Consider the following 13,899-nt stretch of genomic DNA (forward strand, 5'->3'; position numbering starts at 1 on the left):
CCTCGCCCTTTAAACATATTACGTTGGCTTTTTAAGCAACTACACTTTAGAAACAAATAAGCCCCCAAAAAGCGCAACTACCAATATTTACAAGAAACTTACCAGAAAACAACCCCAAAGTCGCTTATGATAAGCGGACATGGCAACACCGGTCAACCTACCGCCTATCACTTGATGCCCCGCCCCCTGTAGCACAACACGGAGAGCTCATTGGCTTCGGGAGTGTGGGAGGGAAGGCTCGAATCCTCCTTCCCGCCTTTCTCTCTGATTATTATTAAGACTGGGATCGATTCACTTTGCATGATGCAGATCTGGTCTAGAACGGATACGGAAACGATGTTTAAGTTTGCATGCATGTGTAGGTGGAAATGACCAGACATAGTAGGTGGGCTTTAGACCAGATCTGAGCACTGAAGAGTAAATAGAAACCAGGCTTTCCACAGTTACTGTGTGAAAGCATTATAACACTCCATATCGGTTGGTGGCGCTAGGGAACAGTTTTAGTTAATAAATAAAGTCAAACATGGCAGCATGGTGGGGTGTAATGTGACATGATTTGATAAATAAACATACTAATTAAAATGGTCAAGCATGGAGCACAGTGGAACTGAAGCAGATAGTACAGCAGAAAAGATATTCACATTTGAAGACAACAAAGGGGGCACACTGAACTCACTGACAGTCCATATACCCGAGGTTTGTTGTCCTTTTGTAAAGTAAACTGATCAAATAGACTAGATCTACCAACACATTGCATGGCCGCTGCGATAGCATGTAGATGTAGGCCAGCGACACCGTCCGACTATGGAATATATATTTTAACCAGTGGTGCTAGTAGTCAGAGCTTTGACTTAACTATACATCACAAAGTATTATATATATAGAGAGAGAGAGAGAGAGAGAGAGAGAGAGAGAGAGAGAGAGAGAGAGAGAGAGAGAGAGAGAGAGAGAGAGAGAGAGAGAGAGAGAGAGAGAGAGAGAGAGAGTGTCCTTTTCAGAATCATTCGTTATTGGACTATAATTATTGATCATGAATGTGTCCATTACTTCAATGATACTGCAGCTGGTAAAAGTGGAGATCATTTTAATTGCTCAATGCTGGGTAGCTTAATCTCTTAAAAAAAAGTTAAGTAATCAATAATTAAAGCTTAAAGGAAATGTTGTAAAAAGTAAAGTACAACATTTCCCTCTGTAACCTTGTAAAAGTATAAAGTGCATGAAGTGAAAGTACAAGTAGCATTATACATTAGTTAGTAACATAACATTAAATCATTAAACCAATGTGCTGTGCTGTCATCAACTGTTTTTAATTGCATAATAATGTTCAACGGAGTGTGTAGTACACTCAAGTATAGTTGAAAAGCATCCATTTGTGATTGAAATGAACACTGTGATAATGCTCACCCTCAGGTGCTCGATGCACAGTATGGCATGTATGTGTGGCCTTGTGCCGTGGTCCTGGCCCAGTATGTGTGGACACACAGAGAGGACCTGCAGCACAAGACTGTACTGGAGGTATGTTATGAAGTATTCATGATCAGTGCTGTAAAGTAACTAAGTACATAAGTACTGTACTTAAGTACTTTTGAGGTATTTGTACTTTACTTGAGTATTTCCAATTTCCAATACTTTTACTTCTACTCCACTACATCTCAGACAAATATTGTACTTTTACTCCACTACAATTATTTGAAAACTTAATAGTTACTTTTCAGATATAAAATGATGATATTATGAAACATACATTAACCACTTCAGCCCTATTTTATACATAGTGTAATGTCATGAGAGGTATGGAGCGGGGTAGTGTGAGGCAGTGCAGCACAAACAGGCAACATCCAGGGTGAAAACGAAATGAGGTTTATTAAATAACTCAGGTAGGCCAACATGAGGCAACTTGCAAAATAACATAAAACGTCCAAAGGGAGAATCAAGATATTTAAGTCCAAACTATGTCCACAGTACTTGAGTACTGCAGGGGTCCAGTGTCATAATGTAAAGTTTCTTTGAACCCAGGTGCAAACACGGAGACAGACAGGATTTAGTTGCAGTTATAGAATATAGATTTATTCAGATACTGTTTGAGTGGAGCTGAATGCAGCAACGGTGGTGGATCAGGTCACAGCAGTGATGGCAGAGGCAGACTTCCAGGTTCAGATACTGTAGGAGCGGAGCCGAGCAGTGGTGGATAGGGGTCACAGCACAGCCGTGAGAGCAGAGGCAGAGAGTTCCAGGTTTCAGGTGGTCACTACAAGCACAGGAGAGAAAGGTAAGTATTCAGAATACCCACTGAGAATGTTGCTAGTGCTAGCCCAGGTGGAAAACGACTGACTAGGTCAAAGGCCTCACTCACACAGTTAAAACACTCGTTTTACGGCTGCCTTATGCCTTACGTGAAGCATAAGGCCGTTTCAATTAATTCCCTATGGAAGTCACGTGTTTTGATAAAGCTGACTTGCGTTAGGGGAGGGGAGGGGGGGGGGGGGGTAAAGCCAGAGAGCAGCGAGGCAAGTCAGCTTTATCAAAACACGTGACTTCCATAGGGAATGAATTGAAATGGCCTAATGCTTCACGAAAGGCATAAGGCAGCCATAAAACGAGTGTTTTAACTGTGTGAGTGAGGCCAAACAGAGACTGATGATCTGGCAGCGCATAAAGTGTTGACCCTGGCTTTATAGACTTACTGATTAATCGTCTCCGCCTCCTGTCTTGCACCCCTGTCTCCACTCCTATATTTAGATGAGAGAACTAGAAAGAGGAGGAGAAAGGTAGAGTGGGTGTGGCAGTCGTGACATCCAGTTCCTTCCATCCAGCTCCTCTCTGTCCTGCTTGCTTTGTGTCTTTGCTCGGCCATGTAGTCTCCCAGCTCTGCCTCCATTAGGTGCCTCAAACACCTACACCTGTCTGTGTGCTGAGGAACCCTGGGAGTTGTAGTTTCTACACCGGCCATTTTGGGTGTGGGAATGTAGCACCCATCTACCACCTGTCCCCTCGTGATGCCACACACACATCCCTCTTCCCGGGCCTGACGTCCTCGGCAGGGCGAATGAGGACCAAAAGGCATCTCGACGGGACAGGGCATGATGCGTTGCTTTTCCTTAGGGAGGACATCAAGAAGGGTGCGTTTGTTGACGGTGCTGTGGAAAAGTTTGTCCCCATCAGCTGTGGAAGCTTATCAGGTACTGTCAATGGGCTGGCGTAATCGAAGGGTGGCCCCCACATCCATGAACCGCAAGTCCTCAAGATCCCATGCTGTGTTCACCATGACAGAGCACACTTTCTCCGCAGCGGTGCGTCGCGGCCGGCTCTGGGTCGGCCTGGAAGGGCTCGTGGCAAAGGATTGACAGATTGATAGCTCTTTCTCGATTCTGTGGGTGGTGGTGCATGGCCGTTCTTAGTTGGTGGAGGCCAGCAGCATCAATCGCTCCCTTTAGGAGCCTAAGTCAGGTGATCATGGCACTGGTTGATGTTTCCAACGGGAAGAACAGACATTTCTGCTACAGGGATTCCAAACTCCCCTTCTTGCTAAACAACTCTCTTGGAGGTAATGCAAAGACTTATATCATGATAGCCAATGTACATTCTGGGCCAAAGTGTTTTGGAGAAACACTGTCTACTCTGCAGTTTGCCAAGAAAGCCAAGCTGATTAAGAATAAGGCCATGATCAATGAAGACACACAGGGAAATGTGAGGCAGTTGCGGGCAGCTGTGGCTCAGGAGGTAGAGCAGGTCATCCGATGATCCGTGGGTCGGCGGTTCAAATCCCAGCTCCTCCTGTCCACATGTCGAAGTGTCCTTGGGCAAGACGCTGAACCCTACATTGCCTCCAATGTGTCGGTCGGCGCTAGCTTGCCACCATTGGTGTCTGAATGTGGGAAGTGAGGACGCTGGCGTCGACTGTTAACCGCTTCACCTCCCAATGTATGAATGCATGCACCATTGTAAAGTGCTTTGAGTAAGTTTGAGTACTTTGAAAAGCGCCATAAAAATGCAATTCATTATTAGTTGCAGGCTGAGGTGAAAAAGCTGAAAGAGCAACAGCCAGGCAGTGTGGACAACAACAGAGATGTGGCACCAGGAGGGCCCAAAATGGGTGCATCCATTCTAGACCACCCTGAAATGGCGTACAAGGCAAAATCCAGGGTGAAAACGAAATGAGGTTTATGAATTAACTCAGGTAGGCCAACATGAGGCAACTTGCAAATAAAACGTGCCAAAGGGAGAACTATGTCCAAACTATGTCCACGGTACTACTTAACATAAAAGCAGTCTTGTCCACTTTGAGTTCCTTCCATCCAGCTCCTCTCTGTCCTGCTTGATGTGTCTTTGCTCTCACTCTGCCATGTAGTCTCCCAGCTCAATTAGGTGCCTCAAACACCTACACCTGTCTGTGTGCTGAGGCACCCTGGGAGCTGTAGTTGTTTCTACAGCGGCCATGTTGGGTGTAGGAATGTAGCACCCATCTACCACCTGTCCCCTCGTGATGCCACAATAGGCTATTTGAAAATAGCCGATCTACAAGCTCACAACGCGTCGCATCGCGACGCGTTGTAAGCTTATAGATCTGCTATTTTCAAACATTTTAGTACTTTTACTTTTGGTACTTTAAAGTACATTTTGATGCCTATACTTTTGTGCTTTACCTCAAGTACATTTTGAATTCTGGACTTTTTACTAACAGAGTATTTTTTATATTGCAGTGGACTAACTGACTAAGTAATACAAGTCATTGGTTCTCAAAGTGGGGTCCGGGGACTCCCAGGGGTCTTTGGGGGGGTTCCAGGGGGTCCCCAGCAAAATGTGCTAATATGGCGTCACACTAACTTTAACCACTTTAGCCTTTTATACTTTGGCTATTCAAAAATAGCAGATCTATGAGCTTTTTTGAAAAATCTTGAAAATGTGTCTAAACCTTTGAATATATATATATTTTTAAAGCAAACATTTAGAACTCAAATCTTTGCTTCTGGGGGACCCTGGAACAAAATATTTTGAGATGGGCGTCCGCGGCCAAATACATAACATTTTGGGGTGGTCCTTGACATGAAAAAGTTTGAGAACCACCGATATATAAGTGATATTAAGCCCTCTAACGGTCAATATTTCATTTCAAGCTGGGTGCAGGTGTGAGTCTACCGGGCGTGGTGGCTGCAAAGTGCGGGGCGCGGGTCATTCTGTCGGACAGCGCCGAGCTCCCCTTGTGTCTGGACAACTGCAGGCGCTCCTGTGCCGCCAACGGTCTCGCCGATGATGTGACCGTGATGGGACTCACGTGGGGCGACGTCTCCCCACATCTGCTTCAACTCCCTGCCCTGGATGTCGTCCTGGGCTCTGACGTCTTCTACGAGCCAGAAGGTACATTTACATGTGACATGTGTCCAATTATAGGCATATAGGAGGTTATTCATATCGTCGTTGTCGGGTGGAAACCTTGTATGTCCAAAAACGTTCATTATATATATATATATAATTTTAACCCATTCAGACCGGGGACGCATCTGTGTCATTTTAAGATTTCTTTGGGATATTCAAAAATAGCAGATCTACAAGCTCATAGCGCGGCATTGAGCTTGTAGATCTGCTATTTTTGAAAATACGTGATTTTTTGAGCAATTTTTTTAATATATATATATTTTTTAAAGCGCATTTTTAAAGTGTTCTAAATCCTACGTTTTTCCTAGAGTCTATGTTGCTATAATATCAGTGGTTCTTGTCAAGGACCCCCCAAAATGTTGTTCCAGGGACCCCCCCAGAAGCAAAGATTTTAGTTAAATCATTTAGCTTCAAAAGTATATATACATTCAAAGATTTGCACAAAGTTTCATGATTTAAAAAAGGAAAATAGCAGATCTACAAGCTCTTAGCCAAAGTATAAAATAATGGTTAAAGTGGTCACACACAGATGCGTTCCCGGCTTTAATGGGTTAATACTGAAAATAGCCGATCACAACACGCATTGAGCTTGTAGATCGGCTATTTTTGCTACTTTTGTGTGATACTGTTTGACGAAGTAGGGCATTCATTTTATGTTTGTATACCCTCTGAAAAAAAAACGTTGAATGGTTTCTGCCCAACAGGAATGATGTATATTGTATTTGCACACACGAGACTGAGGAACTTTAAAATGTTATGCAATAAATATTTCAATCATTTCCAGACTTTGAAAATGTTCTTGTGACCATCGCCTTCCTACTGAGAAAAAACCCAAAGGCCCAGTTTTGGACCGCATACCAAGAAAGAAGGTGATGTCTTAGAAAGTGTTCATTATAAGAACTGAGGCTGCAGTGGGGTTTATTTCTGAATTGCCATGTGTCGTCTTTGTGTTTCAGTGCCGACTGGTCCATCGAGGCGCTGCTCCACAGATGGAACCTAAAGTGTGTTGACGTTCCACTGGAAACATTTCATGCAGACAAAGCTCAGCTTGCTGGGTCCACACTACCAGGCAGCCACACTGTTGAAATGATGAAAATCACTCTTGAAAAATTTTTGAAATGATGAAAATCACACTTGGGACACTTGGGGCCAACAGCATATATTACTGTCGGGTGCAAACCTTGTAATGTCCAAAACCATTACTTTGCAGGTCATGAGAAAAAATACCCTGCATTCCAATGTAGTTACTTAGTCACTAGCCCTTACTTTTCATTAGTTATTTATAAACTTTCATACTTTCAACCTAGTCTTGCTTAGACACTCTCCGGCTCCACCTATTCTAATCTCTTCCAGAGTGTGGGCGGAGCTGTGAAAGACTGGCAGGCATCCCCATTTTGTGGCTTGTAGATCAGCAGTAGGCTGTATGCACAGCAGCCATATCGGAAAGAAATTGGGCCACTTCCATACTTCCTGCACAGGTGTTACCAATGATACTAATGAAGGCTCTGTTCCATTCTGGTCAAACAGAGTCAGGGTGCTGATATTATGCATGTTGGCTCACTGGAAACACTCTGTTACACCAGTGCGTGGGTTTCTAAGTCCCTTGCGGGTGTGTAACTCTGAGTGTACAAATGGAACCAAATGGACCCGTAAGGGTCCATTTGGTTCCATTTGTACACTCAGAGTTATGGGGGTCCACTGTGCTACACTAAATGGAAAAGAGACATAATTAGTATCATTGGTAAAACCTGTGAAGGAAGTAAGGACAAGGTCCAATTTCTTTCCAATAGGGCTGCTGTGCATAGAGCCTATTGTTTGCAACTTGTGCGACACTGTTGTATAATTAAGAGAAGTATAAGATCAATGGCATTCATTTATCAAAACACATGAGATAAGGTTTTTGGCTGACATGAATGCCATAGATAGACCATATTCACACGGATATTCACACACACAGCCATATTGCCATTAAGTCAATGAAATGCCACCCCAGTTGCCACAGCAACGCATTGTTAAATTCCAAAATGGCCACCGTGTGAATATGGACTATTGGTCTTAGACTTCTCTTAATCATAACAGTGTATACCTGATCCAAATAACAGACTCAGATACAATGTACAGGAAATGTTGTATATATGTATGATACCTTTTTATCAGGGGTGGGCGACTTTGATGACGGAGAGGGCCACTATATTTCCACACTCATTCCAGAGGGCCACATTGCATATACTGTCAGGCCAAAACCAATAATCTCTGTACTTTAACTTCTTTTCGTAAATTAATGCCGTACTTCACCATTCTATGTCACACAAAAGTAGCAAAAATAGCCGATCTACATCTTCTGAGCTTTTAGATCTGGTATTTTAGCTTTTTTTTAATGGGAAGCTAGATTTCTTTTGCCATTTTTTATTTTTATTTAATTTCAAATGCATTTAGTTCTACTTATGTTAACTTTATGAACTTAAATACAAATACATTGGACAAAAAAAAAGGCATTTGGATTTAATACTGGTCATTAAGCTACTAATAGACTGAAGTAATTAAAGCGGGTCATGTTTGCACGTTTGAAATTGTAACAGCTGAAATCAATAATATATCAGTATTCCGATATTAATCTGTGGGCCGCATTAAGTGAGAGGTGGGGGCCGCCAGTTGCCAATGTGTGCCTTTTATCATTTAAAAAACATTAAAAATTTACAATCTTATTTTGAAGGCAACCGGACACCTTATTGTGTATATATATATATATATATATATATATATATATATATATATATATATATATTGTTGCTAGCTCATAAACCGGAAGTGTTATTGCTAATAATCGAACAGCGTTTCGAACAGGGAACCTCATGGTTCCCATTCGGCCACTCTACTCCTGAGCCACTGCCGCCCATAGTTTGGGCTGCTACATAATATCATATCGAACTAAATTACTGATAATTCAAAAGGGTTTTTTGAGAACGATGTGAGTCAAATAGACATGAGCCATCTGCACCTCTTTTTATTCAATATTGCCTATAGATAAGGTACATGTTTTTCAAACCTGCTTATTTATGTTCAAATAAAAAAAAGTAAAGACGTTCCTTATTTTCATATTTTTTCCCATGTTACTTCTGACATTCACCCACAAGGCTAAGAGATTATTTAAATTTACCTTTGTCGTACTTCTAAACATCAATATTTCATCAAATTTAGAGGATCTTTACAAAGTTGTTATTTTGTCTTTTTCTTCTTTTGTGCAGTTTGTGTTTTTATTGCACCACTGCTCCCCTTGTAAACTTGTATTATTCTGTATTGTCCTTATTAAACTTTTAATCCTTGTTATTTAATGACCTAAGGGTTCCAAATAAGCCTGCCGGCTTCTTCCTTTCCTTGCACAACAACTTGTTTTCTTTGACATGTATGGTTTCTATAATAATGTGCTAAATAAACGCTAACAGACAAATGTTATCGTTTAACTCCATAATTACATAGCTGTCACAACCATTTGAATCTCCACCCAAAAAGGTCAATAATAAAACATGAAACCAGTTTAAACAAATGCAAAAACTTTAATCGCATTCACAGTGGTCAAAAATACACCACAGGGGAAAGAAATAGTTACATAAAATAAGATGTACTGTTTCTGTGAGAATTAAAAAATATAGATCTTTAACCTCCAATTTGACATATGGAAAAAGTACCTCCTACAGAGGGTAGGAGCAGCCATACCCAAAGGTAGTCACAGGACCGTTCTGGAGAATACTGGAAACATCAGCACACTCAGCAGAGCAACACGCCACCTTAACAGCTAACCAGCAAAATTCAACTGCTACACAACTGCGCCTAATGCACAAAAAAAATACAGGGAGGAAGATTAGAATGAAATAAAAATAAGCTCACCAAGCAGCCAGTAAACAAGTGGCATGTTCAGTTAAATTTAAACAAAATGTGTGGAAATATTTGATACAGCCTTTTCATTATCCTGGTAAAATTTTGCTTTCTCATCAATGTGTCATACTCCAGAAATTAAGATATTGGCTGTAAAGTAGCCGCTTATGCTAAGAAGTGCACAGAGAGGAGAGCTCAGAAGAGTTGTAGATCATTATATGAACATTTGAAAAGGAAATTAATCACAGTATGTTAATGAAAGCTGAGCCTTTTTAGGCAAAATAAACACCAGATAGACAAGAGGCATTCCTAGGATGATACAATAACCTTTTACACTAGGTAATCATTGCTCGGGTGGGGTCCTCTCTGTGCAGTCTGGGACCTGAAGTTCTGACGTCTTCATCTGCAAAATGTCCAAACAAGCAATGGTTACAAGAGGAAATATTTGTCTATCGACCACAGAAAAATGTTCCCCGATTAGTTTTTAATTTCCCAAATTAAGTCTACAATTGATGTGCTACATTTCTGTGACCCTCCAAGTCACTCAATTTTAAACAGCCCCAAACCTCAATGTTATCTGTTAGTTTGGCTATAAAGGGGAACTTCGCTGGTATTGAACACAAATACCATCTGTCTACTGTGAGATGGACATGGAAATCTGACATATCACTCCCCAGTGTGATCTGATCTGTGTGTTGAGAACCAGCCTATGTAAAATGTGTAAAAGGCGTCATTTTACATAGACTGGTGGTGATTTTCCAGCACACAGAGTGAGCTCTTGACACACAATGGAGGGGAGCAAGAAAAATGTAATTTGCATGGCTTAAGACTTGGACAAACCTTGGCTTTTGCACAACCACCATCATCATGCCCCTTGTCAGGGACTTAACCTGGAGGCCACTGTGGAGCAGACAGACGTACCTCACCACCAAACCCCACCACTGACTGCCTCTCCAACCTGCTCCATCATAGCAAACCCTCAACAGCAACAGGCGACCCCTGGGCAGCACACACCCCTTCTAACTGCTCATATTTCCTCAGTTCAGCTCAGTACTTCAAACTCCAAGCTCCACTTTTGCAAACAGGATTCCGCAAGCTTAGAAGGAGAAAATTCCAGATGTGGTTTACTATCACAACCGTTTGTCAAAAAGACTTAGCTTAGCATGTACTGATTTTTTTTCTTTTACTTGCTTACACTTGGTATGAACATGTAAACAGTAAATCCAAAAGTGTTTTTTTGCATATCAATTTGTAGGAATGGAAACAAAAACCACCTGCAATCCAAATCCAAACAGGGCAGGAAATTAACCGAGGTGCAACAAACTTTACTTGCCAGTAGTAGTGGGTAATAAAATTAACAAATGATCATCATGCAGAATGGAATCTGATCATGGCAGTTTCATGAATTACATGCTCAATTTTGTTGGTTACAGCAGACAAATCAACCACACAAAATGTACTGCAAATTTGGCGTGAGTTAATTTCCCACCCTGATTGCAAAACAATCTAGCTTAAGTTAGAAAGATAATAGTCATAGTCAATTCACCCACGCATCTGATCTGATCATTACATTCAGGAGTTGCAATAGTGTTTTCCCCCCCCTCATACCCACCATGTGGCTGATGTTCTATGGGGTTCCGTCTCCGTTCTCTCCTGGTGATTTGGGCTGCTGGCTTTTGGATCTCGACCTGGAGCCTCTGTTGGACGGAGGAGTGCGGCTCGGCCGGCTCGTCCTGGATCTGGACCGGGAGCGGGACCTGGAGGCTGCCGCCTTCTTCCTCTGGGGAGAGCGGGACTTGGACCGGCTGTAGGAGCGAGATCTGGAGCGGCTGTAGCGAGAGCGGCTGCGGGATCGGGAACGAGACCGGCTCCTGCTGCGGGAGCGACTCCGTCTTCGACGTCTCGGGCTGTGGGGGAAGAAAAAAAAGAGAGAAGTATTTAGACATGGGAAATAAAAGCTTGCAGTTCAAAAAAGCACTGTGTTGCTAAATTAACTACTTTCAACATGGTGGCATCTCGAGTTAAATATAAAACTATTGTCTGCACTAACCCAATTATTTCCACTACTTGTAAACAAGTTCTCCCAGTGCTTAGTTCATTAAATATATTAGTGAAAACTTTGTAAAAACATTTCATACAAAATACCACTTTTCTACAACTTCTACATTCTGTAGAAATAGAGAGAAAAGGCCTGTAAATATTCATGATTGCAATATTCGAGTAGACTATTCTTTCAACATAGGTCAGCCCTTGTACAGAGACAAAGAACATGACCCTAGATACTCTATGTTTAGACATGAACTATAGCTCTAAATACCACTACATGGGGGGGAAAAGAACGGTATGTTATGTCTCAATGAATACATTAACCACTTAAACCCCAGCATCCATATTGTGGGGAAGCTCTCGCTGAAAATAGCAGATCGACAAGCTCACAATGCTATTTTCAGGGAAAGCTTTCCCCGCAATAACAGACACTAGTATTGAGCCCTAAGGCACTCCAGTTACCCATATGGTGTTTAAGTCTGTGGTTTTCAATCTTTTTCATGTCAAGGACCCTAAAATTGATTTGATCTGAGAATGTGTTGTGCCAGGGACCCCCAAGAAGTTAAAGATTTTTGAAAAACAGCAGATCTACAAGCTCATGGATCGGTAGACTGTGCCGCGCTATGAGCTTGTATATCTGCCAATTTGGAATAGCCAAAGTATAAAAGGTTCAAATGATCGTGATGCTACATATACTAATTTTGCTGGGGACCCCCTAGAACCCCCCCAAAGGACCCCTGAAAACCAATGGTTTAAGTGGTTAAGATTTTAATTAACCCATTTAGACCTGGAACGCATCATTTTAGATTCCTTTGGCTATTCAAAATAGCAGATCTACAAGCTCATAGCGCGTGCCGCATAATGAGCTTGTAGATCTATTATTTTTAGAAAAATCATATATATATATATATATATATATATATCTTTGAATATAGATATATAAAAAACTGTCCTCATATCTAAATGGGTTAATAAATATAACATTAAAATCATATAGAAATAAAACATTAAAAAAACGCAAAACAATGAGAATGACCATTACGGATCACGCTCACCTTCTGCTCCGGCGACCACCAGAACCCCCTCCACCTCCTCCTCCTCCACCACCACCACCGTACCTCCGAGGCGGTCCTCCGCGGCGCCCGCCACCGCCTCCCCCGCCGTCCCGACCACCACCACCACCACCACCGCCTCCCCCGCCACCGTGGTGGGAGTCGGGCGGGCGGCCGTAGCGCGCCATTTGCACGCGGAGCTCGCGGCCGTCGAGCAGCGCGCCGTCCATGGCGTCCATCGCGTCCTCGGCGTCGCGCTTGTCGTGGAAGCGCACGAAGGCGAAGCCGCGGGACTCCTTGGTGTAGCGGTCGCGCGGGATGTACACGTCGCCCACGCGGCCGTACTTCTCGAACACGCGGCGCAGCGTCTCCGGGGAGGTGCGGTACGTCAGGTTGTCCACCTTGAGCGACGTCATGCCCTCCACGTCCGGCGGAGGCCTTCCGTAGCTCATCTTGATGCCCGCTGTGTGGGTGGGGGAGGAAGGAAAGATGTTATCTAATAATAACCATTAATAATAACTTGAAGAAAGATTTTGATTGTGCTTGGTCATTGAACGTTGGGAACATATGAAGCCTTTCAGGCTTCGTAATCCCAAAAAAATGCACGGGGCAGGTATGGCAAATAAACACAAATAAATGATTGACATATTTAATTATTTTATACAAGTAAAAAAGCAGAAACGGCTCCTCTACAAGCTTACAACGAGTCACGAAGTGTTGCCAGGTCTGTTTATTAGTGTTGCCAGGTCCGCTTATTATAAGCGTTTTTTGGGGGGCTTATTTTTCTGTGATCTGCATTTCTTTTTTTTTACATTTGAAAATATGTCTCCATGTTGAAATACTGTTCAACATGGAAACGATGACTATTATGCAAGAATAGTTGCAATTATCTCAAATAACAGTGATTAGACGATTATAGATTACAGGCCTACGTTTAAAAAAAAAGACACACCCCAAAAAAACACGACGAATTCGATTAATTCTACGATATACACATCCCGTAATTGATATATCCCATATTATAATATCCGAATATCGGCTAAAAATCGCTGTAATCATAAGGCTACATTCCCGGGGGGGAAAAGGGGTGAGATGCTAACGCCGTTAGCATATTAGCTTCCTTACCTCTTGTTGCTCCGTTTTCTCCTCGCTCGAGCGCGGCGGACCAAACACCACCACCACGCGCCCTGTTAACGGGTTAAAAACCAACACAAACGGGACGGTTTGCGGTGCGAAGTTCGGCCTTTGTCGTCGTCGACGGTCGTTCCGAGAGAAAAAGCCGTCGAGTTACTCCGTCGAATCGAGCAAAAATGTTGTGTTTTATCGTTTGAGTTTGTTTAACGTTTTATAACCGTCGACCAGCCAGCCCTCCGCCATGCGCCGGAAGAGGAAGTAGTGGAGCTCAGCTTATTGTTCGTGACTCCTCCCTCTGACTCTATGCTCCTCCTCCTCCCACCCAGTGGTGGGAAAGTACTTTTGCCAGTGTTGCCAGGTCCGCTTGTTATAAGCGACTTTGGGCTTATTTTTCTGTGAAGTTGCTTTATTGGTAGTTGCA

At 42.7% G+C, this 13,899-nt stretch overlaps 2 protein-coding genes across 4 annotated transcripts; one reads left to right on the forward strand and one right to left on the reverse strand.

The window, feature by feature from the left end:
* The first annotated feature begins 150 nt into the window (after positions 1 to 150).
* Positions 151 to 6,966, forward strand: mettl23 (methyltransferase 23, arginine). The gene is made up of 5 exons (XM_080446520.1): positions 151 to 696; positions 1,411 to 1,515; positions 5,115 to 5,355; positions 6,158 to 6,242; positions 6,330 to 6,966. The coding sequence occupies exons 1-5, from the start codon at positions 592 to 594 to the stop codon at positions 6,493 to 6,495; spliced, it is 702 nt and encodes a 233-aa protein (XP_080302646.1). The 5' UTR covers positions 151 to 591; the 3' UTR covers positions 6,496 to 6,966.
* A 1,941-nt stretch (positions 6,967 to 8,907) lies between these two features.
* srsf2b (serine and arginine rich splicing factor 2b) lies at positions 8,908 to 13,734 on the reverse strand. Of its 3 annotated transcripts, XR_013934276.1 has the most exons (5): positions 13,470 to 13,734; positions 12,348 to 12,807; positions 10,859 to 11,153; positions 10,087 to 10,342; positions 8,908 to 9,649 (listed from the first exon to the last, which is right to left on the reverse strand). XR_013934276.1 is itself a non-coding variant. In XM_080446519.1 (4 exons), exons 2-3 carry the CDS (start codon positions 12,794 to 12,796, stop codon positions 10,874 to 10,876), a joined length of 666 nt encoding a protein of 221 aa, XP_080302645.1. In that variant the 5' UTR covers positions 12,797 to 12,807; positions 13,470 to 13,734; the 3' UTR covers positions 8,908 to 9,649; positions 10,859 to 10,873. The 3 variants fall into 3 exon arrangements, 2 of the variants coding, with proteins under 2 accessions (XP_080302645.1, XP_080302644.1); XM_080446519.1 differs by lacking the exon at positions 10,087 to 10,342 and having other exon boundaries at positions 12,411 to 12,807; XM_080446518.1 differs by lacking the exon at positions 10,087 to 10,342.
* Between the last annotated feature and the right edge of the window lie 165 nt (positions 13,735 to 13,899).

Source organism: Gymnoscopelus braueri (genome assembly GCF_963280865.1).
Source record: "Gymnoscopelus braueri genome assembly, chromosome: 13".
In the NCBI taxonomy this organism is placed as follows: Eukaryota; Metazoa; Chordata; class Actinopteri; order Myctophiformes; family Myctophidae; genus Gymnoscopelus; species Gymnoscopelus braueri.

Bases quoted from the DNA above. Each gene is read 5' to 3' on its own strand.
- mettl23 (XM_080446520.1), top strand. From the start codon at position 592: ATGGAGCACAGTGGAACTGAAGCAGATAGTACAGCAGAAAAGATATTC. The intron at 697-1,410 runs GTTTGTTGTCCT...GCTCACCCTCAG, and splicing joins TGACAGTCCATATACCCGAG to GTGCTCGATGCACAGTATGG. The intron at 6,243-6,329 runs GTGATGTCTTAG...TTTGTGTTTCAG, and splicing joins ACCGCATACCAAGAAAGAAG to TGCCGACTGGTCCATCGAGG.
- srsf2b (XM_080446518.1), bottom strand. From the start codon at position 12,796: ATGAGCTACGGAAGGCCTCCGCCGGACGTGGAGGGCATGACGTCGCTC. The intron at 11,154-12,347 runs GTGAGCGTGATC...CTTCCCCCACAG, and splicing joins GGTGGTCGCCGGAGCAGAAG to CCCGAGACGTCGAAGACGGA.